General features: G+C 55.5%; 1 protein-coding gene across 4 annotated transcripts in view; it reads left to right on the forward strand.

The window, feature by feature from the left end:
* Window positions 1-6578: 6578 nt before the first annotated feature.
* The window catches only part of Adgrb2 (adhesion G protein-coupled receptor B2), a 29028-nt gene continuing 14532 nt past the window's right edge, over window positions 6579-21074 (forward strand). Inside the window, exons 1-4 of one of the 4 annotated variants that reach the window (XM_013020542.1) lie at window positions 6582-7389; window positions 18918-19001; window positions 19280-19444; window positions 20658-20822. In XM_013020542.1, the coding sequence (XP_012875996.1) occupies window positions 6591-7389; window positions 18918-19001; window positions 19280-19444; window positions 20658-20822 (1213 nt within the window). In that variant the 5' untranslated portion in view covers window positions 6582-6590. Of the gene's footprint in view, window positions 7390-18917; window positions 19002-19279; window positions 19445-20657; window positions 20823-21074 lie in introns of all 4 variants that reach the window. The other 3 variants (XM_013020545.1, XM_013020544.1, XM_013020546.1) reach the window with 3 other exon arrangements.

Here is a 21074-nt window from a genome sequence, read left to right on the forward strand (position 1 = left end):
CCAGGTGAGTGCTCGGCCCCGGACCTCGACCCGGACCGCACCGACCCCTCCCGGGGCGGCCCCGAGTTTCCGCACCAGCCCGCACTCGGGGCGCTCTCCCAGCCCGTCTCTGCTGAATTCTCCCCCAGCCCGAGCTGAGTCCGCTCCGCGCTCGCCCACCCCCGTCCTTTCGGGAACTCCCAAGCCTGGGGCCGAGGCCCCCCTCGTCTCTGGTGAGTCCCTCCTCGGTCCCCGCCCCCAGCCCGGGCCGAACCCCGCGCCGTCGGTCCCACCTAAAGTCCCCCCACCCTGACACTCCTGATCCACACCGTCCCCTCGCCCTGCCGAGTGCGTGCGGGTCTCGGCCCGGGTCCCGGCACTGCGTCCCCCGCCTGGATTTAGAGCCCCCCTCTCCAACCTGCAGCTCGACTGCCCCTCTCCCCACCTCCGCCCCTGGCCTGGGTGTGAGCTCTCGGTCCTCTCCTCCCACCTCCTCCCGGTCTATTAAGGAACTGAGAAACAGACAAAAACTGGCTGCTAAAGCCAGCCCCTCCCACCGCCCCCCCCCCCAGTCAGGAGGTTGGTGGGGGGGGGGGAGAGAGAAGGAAGGTCTTAGGAATCCAGCTGCATCACATCTGCAAGAGACCTGCCTGTTTCTCAGAGCACTGGATCTCTAGTATGCAAATAATCATGGGATCGTCATCGGACCCGCACCCCCGACTCCTCGATTCATCGCTGGCCGGCCCCCCCCCCCCCCTTCCCTCCCGCCACTGGGCACAGAGCTGGGCACCAGACGCGCCCTCCTGCAACCCCCGGGGCCCGTAGGACGGAGGGGGTGGGTTGTAGGCTGTGAAGTTGGCCGCCGATCCCGCAGTCGGCTGGGTCCGAGGGCGCCGCCGCGGGAAGTCCTCCGCGCCACGGCCGATGCGGAGCGGGCGACGGGTCTGCTGCCCGCGGGGGGAGGGGCGCCCGGGCCGAGAGATGCCGCCCGCCCGCCTCGCCAGCTGCCAGCCGGGCCCCTGGGCGTCCTCTGGCGCCCCCTGCCCGCGGCCCGGGACCCACCGCCCCTTCTCCTCTCGTGGGCAATCCCCGGGTTCCGCAGCCCGAGCATTGTAGCGGTGGCTGCGGGACTGGCGCTGGGGGAGTCCCTTGGGGAGATGAGGTTGGTGAGCGAGGCCGGGTGCTCCCTCGTACCACCCGTAACCAAACACCCCTGGTGGCCAGGCTCCGTGCTTTGGGGACGCATGGATGGGGTAGGATGGACGGTGCATCCCCGCAGAAAGTCTGGAACCCTCTGAGCTTCAGGCGCTGACCGCTGGGCTGGCGCCGGCTTCAGGACCGTCTGGTTGGTTTTGTTTGAGCTTAGGTAGATGTCCCTAGGGAACCCTCTGTCTGTCTACTCTATGATACTTCCTACAGTGTGGGGGCAAAGGTGGGCAGATGGAGGAATATATCTGTCCCCACCCGGAAACCTAGCAGGAACTCAGGGAGTGAGGACTGTCTCCTGCACTGCCCAGTGTAGACACTGGGCTCTGATGATGGTGGTGGGAGGTGATGGACCCAGACAGAAAAAGTCTTTCTTCCCCTCTTCCCCTCTCTGCCCTCTTTCCCCCATCACTCCTCAGGAAGGTACAGGTCTAGTCTAGGGTGTTTGTCCATGGTGGTGAGCAATTCTGTGAGACAAAAGGGGGTCCCAGTGGGCCTGTGCTTTCTTCTCTGCCTCCAAATCCCCAGGTAGTGAAGCTGAGTAAGTAGTTAGGAACTCAGTTTTAGATTAGATGACCTGGATTCAAAAGCGGTGTGACCTGGGCAAGCTACTTAACCTTTCTGAGCCTCAGTTGACCCTCTATAAAATGGGTCAGTGACTGCTGCCTCCTATAGCTCTTAGGAGAATGAAATGAGCTCTTACAGAGTGTTTGGCACCTATTAATACCAGGCAATGATGGGTGTGTTGGGCTGTTTCTCTTCAGAACCAAGGTCAGGTCCCTTTTCCATTCCACTCCTGATCCTGGAGGAGATAAATGCAGCACAGATTCTGAAGCCTTCGCTCCAACCTTCAGGAAATTAAAGACAGGAAGTATCATCTACACACACCCCACCATTGTCATCACCACCACCACATTAGTGCAGGGAGTCTGTGTCTCTAGTTTCCCCCTACCCCTTGCTCATTCTGCTACAAACCACCACACCTCTGGGATCAGCTCAGGCCACAGGGGGAACTGTAAACTCCTGGCCACCTGGGTCTGGATGCAAATATGAAGGCTGGTGATATGAGATCAGTACCAGGAATAAACCCAAGTCAGGGTCTCCAAAGGCACCTGGCCATTGAGGTGGTCTCTGGAAAGTCAGCCACAGTGAGGAACAGAGGAGCCTGTGACTCCCCTCTAACTCCCCCCCACCTCCCCCCCACATCAGACACTTTTAGAACAGGAACTTTTTAGGACAGTGTTGCAGGTCCGAGTTAGGTGTGTGTGTGTGTGTGTGTGGGTAACCTGCCCCCAAGACCCCAAGGAGTTTGGAGAATTTTGGATATTGATGACAGGGGCTCAGTGAGGGAGCCATTAAGTGGCGTGAGGGGTTGCCAATCTGTGGCTCCACCCTGCCGTGTGGCTCCACCTGGGTCCCTCTGGGGAGTGGCAGCCCCACTCCCCTGCCCAGAGTCGACCCTGACATTGGGGATCAAAAGCTTGAGATTCCTGTAACCATGGCCTGGACCATGGCTCCAGCAGCTGAGTCACCGCCCCCTCCCCTCTGGCCGCCTCACTGCCCCTGGGGGCCTGTGGCCGCCCCTTGGCCCTCTGGGGTCTGCCTGCCTTTCCCCCTTAGGGCATGCTGGAGCCCCCTCTTGTGACAGAGCCCTCCCACGCAGCAGAGGGGGACCTCAACAGGGGTCCTGCCCCCTAGCTCGGGAGGCCGGATGGAGGGTGCGTGCCTTCCGGGTGCCAGAGCTTGCTGGCCCCTGTTTGGTACATGGGCCAGGAACCTGGAGGCCTTGAATGGGGGTCCCTGCCTGAGTGGAACCCGGGTGCTCGCTGCGGGGCCCAGGTGGAGAAGAGTGAGGGGCAGGCGATTGGAGCTGCCAGGTGGATAAACGTGAGGGAAGTGCGGTAGCCTTGCCCCTCCCCTCCCCCTCCCCTGCCTGCAGGGGGACCCCTCTCCCTGGTGACCCTACTCACCCCAGGCCCATCCCCTGCCTGGCCCCACCCTGAGGTGCCCCTCCTTATCTCTCTTACCTTCCCCCCTCCCATTCCCACCTTCTCTTGGCCTTTCCAGTTGCTGTCAGAAAAACACATTGGGTTCTTTTTTTTTGGTTTAGAGGGGGAACCCTAGGCTGGACAGACTTGTGGGGTCTGTGAGGAACGGGACCTAAATATACCTGGTCAGTGTGGGATTCCTGGGTGTTCTGGGCATAGGCTCCCCAAGACTGACATGACTCCAGGCAGCTCCTCACCCAAAGAGGTCCCTGAGGAAGAGGCCTTCTGATCCTTATTTGACACAGGAAGTTCTTCCTCACAGCTGACCTCAGTCCCTCTTCTTTCTAGCTCTTCTGCACTAGACTAGTTTGTGGCCTTCTTGGTCTTGGAGGTGGCAGAGCCACTTTCAGAGTTCTGAAGAGCTTTTCAGAAGCAGTGCCCTGGGTCTCAGCAGCCAAGAGGGGAGCTGGTCAGAGTTGTTTTGGTGGGCCCAGGCTCTGTACTAGCAATTTGGCAGGAGTCTGAGTTGAGAAGGTGGACATGGTCCTTCCATTTCAGTGAGGGAAATAGGCTTTGGTTTGGTTGCTCGTGACTAATAAGCATTTGGGCTGCCCATGAGGCAAGATCCTTTCAAGTCTCCTTCCAGAGGGTGGCTCAGGCGGAGTGCTTCGGGCCAGTGCCCTCAGGAAGACAGGCCCTGGCCCTACACTCCGGCTCTCTGTGATCCAGCTTGAATTTGAGGAGTGGGAAGGATATAAAAGGGCCCACCCCAGGTCTTATTCTGCAGCAGGCACTATGATGTTCATACATGGCCAGGGTGAAATTCCAAGATAGGTGTGAAGGTGTCTGGAGGAGACTACCTGGATGAGGTGGCTTAGGCAGTATTTACAGGTGGCTCAATTCTGGAGAAACCAGGCTTTGGCTACAAACAGTATGCCCCTAGTGCTTCCTAAAGGATTGGGAATAAAAGAGATCCAGGAGATGGAACCAGGGTTCTGTGCTCTGAGCTTCACAAACACAAGAGAAGAGGTCATGGAGGCAGATCCCACCAGACAGCTAAGTGTCCATTGTCGTGTGTTGAGCCTCAGGACCCAGTACCTATGTGTGTTCACATTGGGATTAGGTGTGCATTTCTGTATGTGTGTGTACCTCTGCACCCATGTGAAATCGCAGTTCCATAGTTTTCTTGGTTGGTGTGCATGTCTGTGTGCATGCATATCTGTTTATGTGTAGAACACCTGTGCACTCCGTGTCTGCACACACAGCTGTGTCTGCATGCTTTTCTGTATTCATCTTCAGGGCAAAAGGATGTTCAGGCACAAGCTTCTTGAGGTATGTGTCAGGGGATGTTCCCCTGCCTTGCTCTAAGCGGGGGAGGGGAGGTCAGTTACAATAAGCCCCCACCTCTCCTGCACTGAGCTATAGCCATGGCCTGAATTTTGCAGCCTGCTTAAAAATAATTGGGGGCAGCGGGGGAGATTGAATGTCACTCATCATCCACCAGGAGCTTCCTGGTGCCACAGCAGGCTGGTTACTTGAACAGTTTGGGGCAAACATGATGTAACATAGGGAGGTCCAGGGGTTTGGGCCTTCCTTCTTTGGCTAAACCCAGGGTGCTGGTGGAAGGAAGAGAAAGCCTGACCTGGTTTTTGTAGGGGGAGGAGGCTCGGGTGGGGTAGGGGAGCTCCAACCTGCTGAATGGGCCTACCAGGTGAGCCCATGGTGTCTCTGCCCACTGTGTGGCTTTGTGATTGGGCCCTGGGCCTGGCTCTGGGGGAAGCATGTGGGCATGGGGGATTTGGAGCACTGTGGACACTGCAACAGGGATTGGAGTGCTGAGGTTCTGATTCCTGTGCCCCTCCTTCTACTATTAGCCAAGCTAAGAGAAAAATCTGTCCCTGGGGAGCAGCTATATCTGGGGAAAATGAAGCCACACGTGTGAGCTATCCCGTGTTTGTGATTAGATACCCAGGTCCAGTAACTTGTCCACATGGCCCAAATCCTGAGCAGCTAAGCAAAGGGAGGGAGCATGCAGCTCTACCTGGAGGGAAGACTTGTGGGCTGGGGAGGAGGTTCTGGATTTCAGTCCCCAGCCCAGGCCTTTCTCATGTGATCTTGAGCAGGTGGCTTCCCTTCTCAAGGCTTCATCTTTCCCCCTCTAATGTGGAATCACTGGGCTCTAGGGTCCCATCCAGGGCTATGAGCTGTGCTGCTGCAGGGACCTGGGGAGCTGAATGGATAACCTTTGGGGATAGGAAGGGAAGGCCAAGCTCTAGGCAATGGGGTGGAGCTGGTGGATTTGGCCAGTGTCTCCATCCTGGCCTGATGGATAGCAGGACGACTGTAGTCCTCCAGCCTGGCTGCTGTGTCTGCATGGGTCTTGGGTCTTCCATCTCCTCCCATCTAGAGTACATTCACACCTGCTAGGATCTCAGCTGGATGCACCACTGAGAGGAGGTAGAATCAACAAATCCTGGTCTTCACTCTTAGGAGCGGAGCCCTGGGGAAAGAGCAAGGGATAGAGGGTAATCCTGTGGAGGGTAAGTGGGGAAGAAGAGCTCAGGGGAACTATTTACGGTGCTGTTCTGCAGATGAGGAAACTGAGGCTCATGACACGCAGCCAGAAATTGACTGCCTAGGCTGGCACTAAAGCCCAGCATCGTCTTACCCGACCCTTCTCCTTGTTCTGACCAAAAAAAAAAAATCCATTGCAGTGATACTCATGCCGTTCACCACTGGCAGTACCCTCCCTCCCATCGGCATGGCTTGATTGTGCATGGTCTCAGCCACACGGTCTGTGACTCCTCCCCTTCCTCTTTCACTTACTGAAGTGAGTGAGCGAGGATGACACTGTTGCAGGAATAACCTTGAATTGCTCTGATTTATAGAAAAGCAAATCGTTGTCAAACATCACCACTTTGACAGTCACTGCTGGATTATAGGTGACACTCCTCACAGCTGATCATGACACAGTGTGATTGAGAGCAACAGTGTTGGAGAATAAAGGCAGGGTGGTGGGGCTGGGTTTGGGTCTGAGCCTCAGGTCCAGATGCCTGTAGTTGATGGTCTGAATAGAAGAATCATAGAAGGATGAGGCAAACCTCAAGCCTGTGGAAATTCAGGGCTTATGAAATTCCAAGTGTGTTCCTGAGCCCTTTCCCTCACTTATCTCATTTCGCCCTTGTAGGAGACCTGTGAGATAGGTACTGGCATCACTCCATTTTACAGGTAAGGAAACAGGCTCAGAGAGGTCAAGTGCCTGTCCAAGATCGCACAGGTGGATGTGAGTGACTTGAAAGGGTATGGTCTGTACCCTAGGCCTACTACCCACATCTGGTCTCTGGGGTTGTAAAATCTATGTGAGCTCTATTGGGCCCTGCTGACCTCTGTCTCTCTCCACAGGGCAAGGGACATAGGATGACCCCAGCCTGTCCCCTCTTACTGTCTGTGATTCTGTCCCTGCGCCTGGCCACCGCCTTCGACCCTGCCCCCAGTGCCTGCTCCGCCCTGGCCTCGGGTGTGCTCTACGGGGCCTTCTCACTGCAGGACCTCTTTCCTACCATCGCCTCGGGCTGCTCCTGGACCCTGGAGAACCCCGACCCCACCAAGTACTCCCTCTACTTGCGCTTCAACCGCCAGGAGCAGGTGTGCGCCCACTTTGCCCCCCGTCTGCTGCCCCTGGACCACTACCTGGTCAACTTTACCTGCCTGCGGCCTAGCCCTGAGGAGGCTGTGGCCCAGGCAGAGTCTGAGGTGGGGAGGCCAGAGGAGGAGGAGGAGGCGGCAGTGGGGTTGGAGCTGTGCGGCGGCTCAGGCCCCTTTACCTTCCTGCACTTCGACAAGAACTTTGTGCAGCTCTGTCTGTCAGCCGAGCCCTCAGAGGCCCCACGCCTGCTGGCACCCGCTGCCCTAGCCTTCCGCTTTGTGGAGGTCTTGCTCATCAACAACAACAACTCCAGCCAGTTTACCTGCGGAGTGCTCTGCCGCTGGAGTGAGGAGTGTGGCCGAGCTGCAGGCAGGGCCTGTGGCTTTGCTCAGCCAGGCTGCAGCTGCCCTGGGGAGGCAGGGGCCGGCCCTGCCACCACAACACCTCCAGGTCCTCCTGCTGCCCACACCCTGTCCAATGCCCTGGTGCCTGGGGGTCCAGCCCCACCTGCCGAGGCCGACTTGCACTCGGGAAGCAGCAATGACCTATTCACCACCGAGATGAGATATGGTGAGTCTGAGCAGGGCCCAGGTGGGGTGGGGTGGGGTATGTACGGGCTGATGGTGTCTTCAGGTCTCCATCCTGGCAGCTTGTCATGGAATCACTCATGTTTGTCACCTCTGTGATCAGCCTTGAACCTTGGAATGGTACAGGGTTAGATCTTACTTGGGAAGAGTGAGTGTGCTGCCTGGCGAATGAATGGGGTCAGGCGAGAGTGCAGAGCCAGGGGAAGCCTGTGAGGGGCCTCCCAGCTGGGCAGTTGGCAGGAGGCCTCCTGGGGGAAGGGTTCAGGGACAGACCTGCAAGATGGGTGGGAGTGGTATGAGCCACAGAAGGGCATTCCAGGCAGATGGAGCAGTGTGCAGAGGCCCAAAGCTCAGAGTGGCTGTGGCAGGCTCTGGCATTATGAGTTGACAAGTTTGCCCAGAGGCTGGAGTAGGCAGGAAGTAGAGTTGTGCCCCTGCCCACACAGGTCAATGGTTTTTGGCAGTGCCCCATGGTCAGGGCACGAGGAGGCGAGGAAGAGTGTGGCTGGGTGAAGAGGCTTGAGCTCTGAGGTTGCCTCAGAGGCCCCAGCTGGCCCAGCTCCCAGTGTCCCATCTCCCCCCTCCTCCCAGCCCCCCACCAGGCCTGTGTCTTCTGGGACTGAGGCCGCCAGCTGCTGAAGCTTCTTGCTGACTGGGCAAAAACTCTTCTAGCCCTTGTGCCTGCCTGCACCCACACCCACCCTAGCTCCACTGCTATGGCCACCTTCCACTGATCTGCTTCTTGCAGCTTCTAGGTCCCAGGCCCTCTAGCTGGACTTTGCATGCCTGTGGCCAGTGCTGAACCAGGGACTGGCCTGGGGACCCTGCAGGGCCCAGGACAGGGGTGGAAGTGGGAGGAAAGCAAGTCTGGAAGCTGATTACTGTACAGGGAGACCCCACCCCTCTCTCTGGGGCTTCCTTTCCCCTTTTGGATAACAAATACTGGCCTATCCTCGAGAGAAGTAGTCAGAAGTAGTGGAGTTTCACAGGAGGCTGCTGGGAGGGCTAGAGATTGTAACTTCTCCCCATCTCTGCTTTGGAACCTAGCTCAGGAGCAACTGACATTGCCTTTGACCATTATCTTGAATGAATGACCAGGACATGGGTTTGTGTGTAAAATGGGAAGGTGTCCTTGAATTAGTTAGAGAAGGGATTTACAATGACCGTAGCCTCTTCTAGTGCTTTGCAGAGGGGCCTTCATGGCTGCCCCCATGAGACATCTGCCATCATGCCCATCCATAGTGAGTGCCCAGTGGCCTTGCTATGGCCGTTCTCCCAGGCCAGCTTGGACTTTTAACTTTGGTCAATGAAGCTGTCCGAGTGACAGCCAGGCCGTGGGCAGGTTACAGGCCCTGGAGGCTGGCCTGGGATTTAGTGCCTGCAGGAAGAAATTGAATTTTGCTTCTTTGTCGAACATCGGCGGAGAGCACCAGGCGTATATCAGGAGGTTTATGGCTCTTCCTGCATGGCTGCCACTGCCTGTCACTCTGGGGGGGCCTCTCCCATTCTGCTCAGCTGAGGACAGGTCCTTTTGTCTGGCTTTTCCTGTGGTCCCCTGGCCCTAGTGGTCTATAGTGGGCAGAGCAAGGCTTTGCCCTCATGGGCTGGCACTGGCTTGGCAGGCTGCCATGTGGAGCACAGAGCCAGGAGCAGCCAGCTGGGCTTGGTGGAAGCCGGAAGCAGGAGTTGATTGGTAGCCCGGTGTCGTTGGGTCAGAAAGACCAGGGACAGGAATGGCACTATCATCAGAGCCTCTGTAGAGCCCCCCCCCCCCGGGACTAGAAGCGAATGGAGAGTGGATGGCTGGTTGTTCTTGGGTAGAAGGTTGTTTCTGAGCAAGGAGCCCTAGGTTGGCACTCCCAGCTCTTCCTAAGCCTGACCTTTGCTCTTGTCCTCTGTCCTACTTGGCATCTGTCCATGTAGTTGCTCTGCACGAAGGGCCCCTGTGGACAGTAGACATGGGGCAAGGTGGCCTCAGCCACATAAGTGCGCTGGCTGGCATGGCCCCTTCCACTCCCCTGGCAGGCAGGAGGTTCCTCTGCTCTGCCACCTCCTCCCTCCTGCTCAACCTTTTCTGATGCGAGAGACAGCAGCCACGTGACTCATTGTGTTCCATGTGGTGGGGCGTGTCTGTAGGTTGGAGGCATCATCAGGGCTTTGGGGTGTTCTGCGCACAGTGGGAGGACCACCTTTGCTAAGTCTTTGGTCCTCTCATGCCCTGCTCCTTGCTTCACCACAGGCCTCGAGAGAATGGGCTGGCACTCAAAGCTTCCAGAAAGAGTGAGGTTCACAGGGATCATGGTGACCAGGAGGAGACCCTCATCCTAGCTCCTCTGCTGGGTACTGGGGTAGAGAAGCTGGCTAGCTTCCCCTTCTCTTGGATGCCCTTGAGTGAGATCAGCAGCAAGACCAAATAGAATGGGCTTAGGTTTGTAGGAAGAACAAGGAGGGTGGGATCAGCTGGGCAGTGACCCAGTGGGGTTCCTTGGCCTGCCTCAGAGCCGAGTGCATTTGACAAGAGGGTACAGGCGCCTGTTAATTTCACGCAAACTGCCTTTGATAGATCTCTTGTTATTTTTGGTGAGTTGAGCCATAAATTTGTGCCATCTTGCTGCCGCAATCTGTTAAGTGTGGGGAGAGGAAGAAAGGAAGGCAGGAAGGAAGGAGCTCGCGGAGGGCTGGCACAGGCCGGCTAAGGCTGAGACTTGGAGGTGGATGGCAGAAGTAGTGCCTGGTGCAGAGCCTAGCTCCTGAGGGCTGGCCCTGCCTTGCATCTTGGCTACTGACCCTCCTGTCTCCAGCAGATACCAGCCCATGGGGGTGGCTGTGTAGAGCCATACTCAAGAGAAGAGCCCCATGTGTGATACCTGCCCTCCTTGCTCTAGATCCCCTTTCTTTGGGGCACTGTCCTACCTCAGCTGGCTGCTGCTGGTCCACCCTCTATTCTCTGGGCTCTATTTATTTTTGCCAGTCAGTCCTGGGGCTTGAACTCTGGGTCTGGCCACTGTCCCTGAGCTCCTTTTATTGCTTACAGCTAGCACTCTACTATTTGAGCCATAACACCACTTGTAGCTTTTTATGTGATTAATTAGAGATGAATCTCATGGACTTTCCTGCCCAGGCTGGAACCTCTGTCCTCAGATCTTAGCCTCCTGAGTAGTTAGGATTACAGGCATGAGCCACCAGCACCTGGCTTATTTATTTTTATTTCAAGAGACGAAGTCTTACTGGGCATCCCAAGCTAGCTTCAAACTCTGTATCTTTCTGCCTCTGCCTTCTGAGTTTGGGAATCTCAGGCCTATGCCACCAGGTCTAGCTGGGCTACCTTCTTGAAATGTGTTCATCAGAGGAATATGGGGACTCCTGGGAGGCAAAAGTGGGTCCAGATCTGACTCTGACTCTCTGTCATGTGACTTGGACAAGGTGATGCTCTCTTGGTGGCTCAGGATCCCCAGTTCTCTGAGTTACTTCTCTGATCTGGTACCAGAGACCCCAGTTCTTCCAAAGCATCTCAACCTGGCATTCTAACCCCATTCTGGGATCACTGCCTTTTTTGTTGTTGTTGTTGTTTTGTGGTCATGGGGCTTGAACTCTGGGCCTGGGTACTATCTCTCAGTTCTTCAGCTCAAGGCAAGCACTCTACTACTTGAGCCACAGGGCTACTTCCAGTTTTCTGGTGGTTAATTGGAGATAAGAGTCTCACAGACTTTCTTGCCTGGGCTGGCTTTGAACCTGGATCCTCAGATCTCAGCCTCCTGGGTAGCTAGAATTACAGGCGTGAGCCACTGATGCCTGGCAACTGCCACACTCTTTTGAGCCTTCCCTCCACTTCCTCCTTGCCCTTTCAACTGATGCTCCTCTGTCCCCAGGTTCCCCCCTGCTTATCAGCCTCCCTGCCTGTGCTTGGTCTATCCATCCCTTCTGGAGCACTTTGCCCTCAGTTAGGCAGAGATCTCCCTTAGTCTAAGCCACATATACAATATACTCCACCTTTGTCCCCACTTGGAAGGACCTCAACCTGCCCAGTTGTGTTGTGAGCGTGGCCTTGCTCCTTGTTCAGGCCTCTGTTCTTTTTTTGGCCAGCCTGGTCTGGTGTCAGGAAGTTGGGTCCCCCTTGCTTGCTCGGGGCTCTGAGAGTGAGGAGGTAGGTGTCTCTTAAGGCAGGGTATGGCAGTGGGTTTTTCTGAAGGCTCTGTACTGTTGGAGACCATGTGCTCCATTCCAGGATGGGGAATAGAGGAATAGGGCTCAGACTTGGCCCGACCTCTCAGCAGGTAATCCCTTATAAGTGTGGGCCAGGCCTTGGGTTGATTCTGGGTGGGCGAGATTGCAGCGGAGTGAGGAACTCTTTTCTGCCCTCCAGCAGAGTGACCATTAGTGTATGATCAAGACCACAGACAGAAGTCATCTAGCCCTGACCCTCTGCACTCTCTAGCTACGTGACCATGACAAATTGCTTCGCCAGCATTTTGCCACCTGTGATGTGGGGAGAGTGGGAGCTGTTCTACAGAGCAGAGGGGAGGATGCGTGGGAATGTAGGTTAGTGCCTAGCACAGTGCCTGGCTGCATTGGCTTACTTCCTGTTGTTGCCAACACACTACCATAGGCTGGATAAATTTTAAAGCAAAGAAGTTCATAGTTTGTTTCCAGGTCAAGAGCCCATTATCCAGCGATGGCCTCTTTGCTGCAGAGTCCCATCACTTGGTGAGAGAAGGGAGTCAATGCACCTTTCCATATTGATTTCTCCTCTTGGAAAGCCACCACAGTTCATCCTGGGGTCTCTACCCACCAAGACCTCCCAGAGGCCCCACCTTTCAAACACTATATTCAGATTAGGTCTCCATTCCCTTATTACCTTAAAATGGAGATTCAGTTTCAACACATGAACCCTTGGGACACACTCAAGCCACATCCAAGCTGTAGCACTGGCATGCCATAGATTTCAAATAAATCGTCGTAGAGTTCAGCATACCGGTTGGACTGCATGAGCTGGATGCTGAGGGGGACGGAAGAGTGGGGGAAGCAAACCACAAAGAGGTGGGAAAGGAATAGAGAAGGTCATTCTGAGTTGGGTTTTGAGGAATGAATAGGAATCTCACTAGTCTGGGAGGTTTCTCCTTAAATTGAATTGCTTTTCAAATTTAACGTATTAAAGAGATTTTGAATCATAAATGGACAGAGTATCACTGTCTGAAATTGAAGATAAGCAAAGAAACAACCACAGGGGAGACAAAGCAACCTTATTAAATTCTAGCTCCATGCCCTTCCTGCCTCTCCACTGGCTAGTAGCGCAGGTGGGGATTTGTGAGTCTAGGGCTATACAGAGACTGCCCTTTCTGCAGTTGGAAGGATGCCTTTGAGGTGACTGGAAGGGAGATGTGCTCTTATTAATCATGGTGGGACAACGGGCTCTAGTAGGACCACAACCCAACTATCTTAGCTAGTCAGCAAATCATTCTAAACAGAGACCCAGAAAGGAACAACTTTCCCAATCCAGGATGATGTGTTAGTTCATGGTCACGAGCCTCCCAAGCCATCCTGCCCTGTGCTTTGGGAAAGCCTCAAGGAAGGGCTTTGGCGGCAGAGGGAACAGCCTGTGCAAAGGCGGAGAGGTGTGAAACATCCAGAGTAAGAGCTATAAGAGGATGAGCTGCTGGCTGGCAGCCCTGGTTGAGGGAGATGGGGCCAGGGCTCTGCCTGCCATCCCAAGACAAACTAGGACCTCATCCTGCTGGCCAGCAGCTTAAAGGCAGCAAGAAATGGGGCGTCGCAGAGGAGAGAGGTTGAGTTAGATGTGGTCCCTGTTCTCCTGGCGTTTCTGGCCACAGGAGGAGGTGCAGCGGCCCAGCCAGCTCATGATGTGGGAGGCTGGGTGAGCAGGTCAGCTGCTGGGGGAGGGAGAATCTGCGGGGGAGTCTGGTATGCTGGCTGGATGCCTGGTCTAATAGGGAGACCCTGTTGACTGTACTTGCAGGATAGAACCTGGAATTTTCAAAAGCCATTGCTTTCTCCTGTGCTCCTGGAGATTCTGATGCACTGTAGGGCCCAGCGGTCCTGCTGGGGCTAGGGAGCCACAGAGAAGGATAACAGAGCCATGTTTCAAGGAGACCAGTTGGCACCCACTTGGGAGTCTGGGGTGGACTCCAAGAGGGTGCAGACAGCCCTGGGAAGGGAGGCCTGCTTTGTATATCTGAGCACTCTTTCCCTGTGGAAGTAGTAATTATCGTGGCTATTTTTTAACACATTCAGACACGGGAGGCTGGGGGGGTCAGGTTGTGTGAAGTTTGGGGAGCATGGCCTAGCAGGTATCCACAGCCCTGCAAACTGGAAAAAAGCATATGAGCCCTGCCTGCCGAGGCCAGGCTGAACTGAGGGTGGCCCCTGTTGGTTGTGTGGAAAAAACAACAACAACAACAAACGAAACCCAGGTTTGTTGAATGCTTGTTTTGTGCCAGGCTGTCCAGAGTCCAGGTCCTCTGTACCAAAGGGTGCTAGACACAGACTTTCCCTGGGGGCGGCAGAAGAATGAGCCAAGATAATGACAGCTAGCGCAAAAGGCAACCTGGGGACTAGGCTATAGAAAGAGAGTTAGCTAGCCGGGCGCCGGTGGCTCACACCTATAATCCTAGCTACTCAGGAGGCTGAGATCTGAGGATCTCGGTTCAAAGCCAGCCTGGGCAGGAAAGTCTGTCTGTGAGACTCTTATCTCCAATTTAAAAAAAAAACATTAGAAAACCAGAAGTGGCACTGTGGCTCAAGTGGTAGAGCACTCACCTTGAGCTGAAGAGTGCAGGGACAGCACCCAAGCCCTGAGTTCAAGTCCCACGACCGACCAAAAACAAAGAAAAAGAAAAAACAAAAGAGGGTTAGCCTCCCCAAATCCTTGTGTGCCAGCTTAGGAGGGCTTCTTGGAAGAGGTGGAACTTGACATGTGGAAGATTTGGGCAGATTGAGATGGAAGAAAGAGTATTGGAGAGGAGGAATAGAGGAAAGCATTTTCCCTGCTCAAGGGATCATGAGAAGAAGATGCCCCCCCCCATGTGGAAGGATATGTTACTTATACTTTCTGTTGAAGAATCTGAAGCTCAGAGAGGTGTAATGACTTGTCTAAGGCATGCAGCAAGACAGTGGCAGAGCTGAGCATCAAACCCACATCAATCTGGCTCCAGAATCTGTGTCCTCCCTCCTACTGGTCCACGTAGCGTTGCAGTCTGCTTGCTGCCTAGCAGGAAAGAAAAACAAGACTGGATATGTCAGTAAGGGCTGGAGGTTTATACTGAGCCATCACAGTGGGAAGCCACTAAAGGTTACTGAGGAGATCCAGGCTCCTACCAGGGGAAGGGAAATAGACAGAAATAGACCTGGGGCTCTGCTGGGCTTGAGAAATGACCTGGGTCCCATGGCCTCAGGGAAGGAGAGTTCAAGGAGGGCTGCAGTTTGTCCATCAGAGCATAGTTTAGTGGAGAAAGCAGGCCCTCGGAATTAGGCAGGCCTGGGTTCGTGTCCCACCTCAGCCTCTTTCTGGTGGAAGGTGCCTTTTTCATTTGTGGACAGACTGATCCTTGTGAGAACTGAGCAAAGTGCTGGCAGCAGAGTGCACAGTAACTGATGCCTGGAGGTGTGTGATAGGTTACCTTCATTCAAAACAAGGGTCAGCAGGTGGTTGAGTGAGGACATATGTTATAGGCAGCGGGTCTCTCTGTGCCTGACACTGGTGGCTAATGGGAAAGCTGATGGGCTGTAGGCCTTCAAGTGACAGAGCCCTACTCGCACCTGGAAGAGGTAACTGCATAGCAGGTATCCACAGTCCTGCAAAATGGCAGAGAGCTCATGAGCCCTGCCTGTAAGCCATCCTCAACACTTGGGCAATGTATTAACATGGTTCCTGGGTCCTGCCAGTCCTCTTGGATGATGCCTGTCTTAGCTTTCCCAAGGGTCTTCCCTGTTCTAGATGCAAAGATGGCTGGGGCCTGGGCATAGGGGCAGAATCAGTGTTCCTGACAACGAATGCTACCTGGTCTCTTATCTCCTTGCCCTTCTGGGAGAACTGGCCGGGGGTGGGGTGGGATGAATCACTGGCCTCTCCTGAGTGAGGACAGCAGTCTGTAAGCTCTGGCTGTGCTGCCTCAAGCCTGTTCTTTTCCTCCCAGCTCAGGAGACTGGGAGAGAGACCCAAAAGCTGGCTTGGGACATGTTCTGACTCCCAATAAGATAGATGACCTCTGCATATATCATGGGGCTGGCCAGCAAATGGTTGATGAGCTATTTGAGAACAGGGTTCCATGGGGAACAGGAGAGTCCACAAGCTGCTCAGGTGGTCTCTGACATGGTCTTACGTGAAGGGCTTATTGCATGCCAGACTGTGGGGAGAGGACTGTCTAGATCCAGTAATGGGCCTGGTGCTTAGCAGGTTAGACAAGAGGATTGGGCCATACTTGGAACAAGCTGCACAGCGTCTCCAGAGTATTTATTGACAGTCAGATGCCAGGCTTGGTTCTGATAGAGGTCCAGAATCCCATCCCAGAGCCTGTCTTAATATCCCTACAATGAAGGTTGGCACTGCCAGGTAGAGCTGACGTCTTGTAGGGGACTATTTTTGCTTACCCCCCCATGGGGGGGGCTAGCAGCATGGTGTCCATTGGCATTCATTTATTGATATTTTTCTGGTCTGGACTCTGCTGGTATTCCCAGGGGCCAGAGAGATGACTCATATACAGCCTTCAACCCTCAAAGGACTTGTGGTGGGGATAGGGCATTTCAGACAGCTGGAAGACTGAAGCCATTTGTAATAAAAAGGCCAGACCATCCTACCCCAGGGGTGGACGATAAGGAAGGGCTTCCTCCATGGGTTGTTATTTGAGATGGTCTGAAGGTCGAGTAGGAACTTTCTAAAGTACAGAAGCCAGAGAGCAAGCAGTAGAAGCTAGAGAGGAGATGAGAAGTTTGACAGGAGAGCTGTTCACGAGTTCAAACAGCTGTGGGGCACGGGAGAGTGCTGGGTCAGAGGGGGGGGTCATTAAGTATTGGGGTGCATGTGCAGTAAAAACAGGACAAAATATGGGTGTCTGCCACGGGAAGCAGCAGGAAAGTTGACCGGTCAAGGGGACAAGACCCTGATAGAGCAGCCCCCCCATATAGAGAGGTGGGGTGGGGGCAGGATGTTTCAAGGCGGGAAGGAGAAACAGGGCCAGCTGCGGCCCAGAGTCCAGTGACACGAGGCCTGTGAAGTGTCCCAGCATTTCACAGCCCGGAGGATGGTGATGACTATGCTGAGAACAGTTTCAGCAGAAGGATGTGGGCAGCAGCTGACTGCAGAGGATCAACAGGGGAAGTGACATTTGAGCCAGGAAGTGGATGACAGGTGAGAAAGTGGCGTGGCAGCAGAGGAGCACTTGGTGTCTGAGGGAAGCCCAGGGCAGGGAGGGGAGAGAGGAGAATGCCGGGAGAGGGGGGATCCCTAGAATGGTGGATCAGTCATGGGCTGCCACAGGAGAGGATGAGGAGGAGATGCTGGGTGGCGAGTCTTCCCGGGAAGGCAGAAAAGAGGGTACAAGACTAAGGTGGCTTCTAGAAGCAAAACTGGGAGGTGGAGGGGGATGATGGGAAGCCAGGAAGTCCTAGTTCTATCTACTCTGTGAAGAAGGCCATGGCTGAGACAGTGGCAAGGTAGGTCAGGTCCTGTGAGCCCAGAGGGGAATGAGGAAGGAACAGTCCAGAAGGGCTGCGGAGAAGCCCCATGTGCCTAGCAGACGTGGACTGGACCTGTCACAGTGCCAGTTGGCTCAGCCACAGATTTCTCAGCAGCCTGGGAGTGGGGGTGGAGAAGGCAGCTAGTCACAGGGCTCCGGGCTGGGGATGGCTGAGCGGGTGTGGCAGAGGGGCTGGGTGGGGAGACTGAGGAGCTACCAGCATGGCCTGATTCTCCTCTGCGGTCAGGTAGAGGCAGGTTCCACGTGAAGCCAGGAGGACCCCTGGAGGAGGCAGGGAGGCTGCCGGGTGGCTGAGGAGGGGGCCACAGGGGTGAGGTTGTGAGAAGAGCCGATCAAATCAAAGCTGATAGTCCTGTCTAATGAGCATTTACCACAGGCTAAGCATAGGGCTAGTGCCTCGTTGTGAGTTCCTAAGGTGGGGATGTTATGAGTAGTGGTCACTAGATGGGAATGCAGAGTTCAGAGAGAGAAGAAATTTACTGTGTGCCAGCCCAGGCAGGGCTCTTAGGTGTAGAGCCTGGACTGGGCAGCAGGGGGCATAGCGAGCTCAGCCCTCTGGGGGTGCTTGTTTGGTGCTGCCCAACTTTCACAAATAGGAGAGATGTAGCGGGGTGAAAGTAGTACCTTGTAGTCTGGGGACAGTGTGGGCTGAGCCTTTTCCCAAATATTCTTCCAGTCCCCCCTTCCCAGTGGCCCCTACATGGAGGATGCCTTTCCCTTCTGCTTTCCTGTCTCCCACCTGCTGCCTATTCTGAGGGCATCAGTCACCTTTCTATATGGCTACCTGAGAGGAAAGTTCATTGATGAAGAAGGAAGGTTTATTTCACCTTACAGTTTTGGAGGTTTCCATCCATGGCTAGTTGGTCCTGTAGCTTTGGGGTCTGGGGTGAGGCCACACACCATGTAGGGAGTGTGTAGTGAACAAGCCTGTCGACCTCATGCCCAGGATTGACAAGGAAGGGAAGACAGAAAGGGCAGGGTCCCTAATCCCCTTCAAGAGCATACTTCCCAATAACCAGAAGGCCTCCCACCAAGAACTTCCCACCACCTTCCAATAGCCCAAACCTGAGAACATTCCAGATCCGAACTACAGCAGAGAGTCAGGCCTGGCGGAGATCTTGCCTGTGCAGCAGGGCAGGCTAGGGAGAATGGAGCCTCTGGGCTGGTGAGGCTGCCTAGGCCTAGACCAGACACATCAATCTAGCAACTGAGAGGCCTCCTGGGGCACCTGCTGCTCTTCTGTCTATAGGGGCAGCAGAGGCAGGACTCTGGGCTGTAGGTCCCTGCTCTAACACCTTGGGTCTCCGGGGAGTGACATTTCAATCTGTGCTTCCATATCCTAGTCCAGTACCACTTGGGGGGCAGAAATGCCCCATATCCAGTCCTTGGCCACAGCAGTTGTATTCCAACTGAGCTTCAAGCTCACTGAGTTGTGTGCTTCTGGACAAGTCATTCCCCATTCTCTGCTCTTCAGTTTCTCTGTCTCTCAACTGAGATGGTGGTCCTTCTTCCCAGGGAGAGGAACAGGAGGAAAGACACTTCTCCAGAGCTTATTAATAGGGATAGCCATTTTCTTCCAAATCTCCCCTGTCTGGCTGAGGCAAGAGATAGAAAAGCCTCAGTTTCCTTATCTGTGAAATGGTGGTAGGGGACAGGGGGCAGGATGCAATGCTCTCTCTGCATCACCTGCAGTTGCTTCCAGGCCCTCAGGCTGAGGACCGGCAAGGCTGCTCTCTTTGTGCCACTGTGGCAGGACTGAGCTGGCTTTTGCTGAGCCCCTGCCGCCACCTCCGTGTTCCAGGTGAGGAGCCGGAAGAGGAACCGAAGGTGAAAACCCAGTGGCCAAGGTCTGCAGATGAGCCTGGGCTATACATGGCGCAGACAGGTAACTCGGGCCCGCCTCCCTTCCTCTGTGGCGGGGGCCCGACTGTGTGGCGTCTGGTGGCATGTGTGCTTGGCGTGTGCCTGTCTGTGTCTATGTCTTGGAGCTCAGTTGTGTCTCTGCCATGTGAGGCCTGTGGGCAGGGCTGCCACTTGGGGGTCAGGGTAGGAGGGTCCCTCTGATGCTTCCCCTGCCCCTATCTTGTTGGTGCTTCCCCCAGCCCCATGAGATGGAATGTCTGGGAGGTGTCCCCTGCCGCCGACGCTGTCCCTCTCTTGTAGGCGACCCGGCAGCTGAGGAGTGGTCCCCGTGGAGCGTGTGTTCCCTGACGTGTGGGCAGGGTCTGCAGGTGCGGACCCGCTCCTGCGTGTCCTCCCCCTATGGGACCCTGTGCAGCGGGCCCTTGCGGGAGACCCGGCCCTGCAACAATTCAGCCACCTGCCCAGGTAGGCCCGACCTCCTCCCTGCCCTGTCTGCCAACAGGGTTAGATCTCACCTGGTACTTGGGCACATGAATCTTCTTTAAAACAAACAGACTCAGCTGCCCCCTCTTTTCACTCAGCGAACCCGCCTACCTCCCACACCATGCCTAGCCCCGTGCACTATGCCAGCCTGGGGACATAGATCAACCTGGCCGTGTACAGCACTGGGCCCTACTCTGGGCACCTCACTCTCTGGATGCCTCCCTATGTCCTGGTCATCAAGGCTCAGCCTTCCTTTCAGTGTCTCCTGACTGTACTCAACTAGCTCTAAGTTCTCCAGTTCCACCACCACTCTCCCAGCTCCCTGAATTTGCTTATTCTCACCCTGCTCCCATACTGGCTAAGCAGTTCAGCTCCTCCTTGAAAATGTAAGATGAATGCCACTTTTAATTTAAAAATGAAGCCTTCCTGGACCTCTTTCTCTCTTCTCTGGGCTCCCTATCCTACTCCCCAGAGTGCCTCCCCTGGACCCTTAGGCCTTTCTCAGTTAAGCATATAGTTAGGGAAATGCATGTGCCTGCCCGGAACAGGTGGTGACTGCGAGAGGCAGGGCAGGGCAGCCTGCTCCTTGCTTCCTGCCGGGGAGGGGTGAAGTGCTGACTGTGAATTTAGAGTAAGGTCTATCTGAGGAGGGCCCTTGGTAACTGCGATTGAGGCAGGGGCTTGCAGAGGGCAAGCTTGGTAACTGGGGGTGAGGCAGGAGCTTGCAAAGTTGTGTTCCAGTGTGTGAGATCGTTGTGTTGGTGTCCATGTACCGGTTCATGTGTATTTGTGTGTCCATGCGCTTGGGGCTGGGAGGGGCACTTCTGTTGCCCCTACACTGCCATGTTGGAGTCAGGCTCTGGGTCTGGGAGTGGGAAGGGAGGGGGAAGGTGGGTCTTGGGTTGCCTTGTGCCTCCAGGAGAGGAGGACTCTGGTTCCCCTCTTCGGTTGATCCTACTGACCGTCCGGGTGTCCACAGGCTCTGTCCTGTGTGAGTTGAGACCTGTCTGCCACATTCCCTCAACCGGCGGAATTCTGGGACCCTGAGCGATTTCCCAGGCAACAGACCCCTGGCAGAGCCAATAAGAAGCAGTCGCAGAGCTGCAGAGCTCCTCATTGGTGGGCGGATGGGCAGGCTCTGGTAGTGGGCGGCGCCGAGGTGCTGCCCAGCCACCGGCCACGTGCTTCCTTGCAGTGCACGGCGTGTGGGAGGAGTGGGGGTCCTGGAGCCTGTGCTCCCGCAGCTGCGGGCGCGGGTCCCGGAACCGGATGCGAACCTGCGTGCCCCCCCAGCACGGCGGCAAGGCCTGCGAAGGTCCCGAGCTGCAGACTAAGCTCTGCAGTATGGCCGCCTGCCCGGGTCAGTAGTGCCAGGGGGCTTGTAGGCAGGTGCTGCCCAGCCGTTATGTGTGGGTGGGGCTGGTGGGGGGAGACCCAAGGGAGACAGTCAGGTCCAGTGCCCTGCCCCTGGGGGGACCCCGAGAACTCTGACCAAGCATGCGGAGACTGGAGACTATGCCTGCAAGTGTGGGTGGTGAGCCCCAGCCCTGACTTGGGGTTGGCACACTGTGACCCAGACAAAACAGGACTGCTTACCAATGCCCCTACCTCC

The sequence above is a fragment of the Dipodomys ordii genome, unplaced genomic scaffold (genome assembly GCF_000151885.1).
Source record: "Dipodomys ordii isolate 6190 unplaced genomic scaffold, Dord_2.0 Scaffold51, whole genome shotgun sequence".
Classification (NCBI taxonomy): Eukaryota; Metazoa; Chordata; class Mammalia; order Rodentia; family Heteromyidae; genus Dipodomys; species Dipodomys ordii.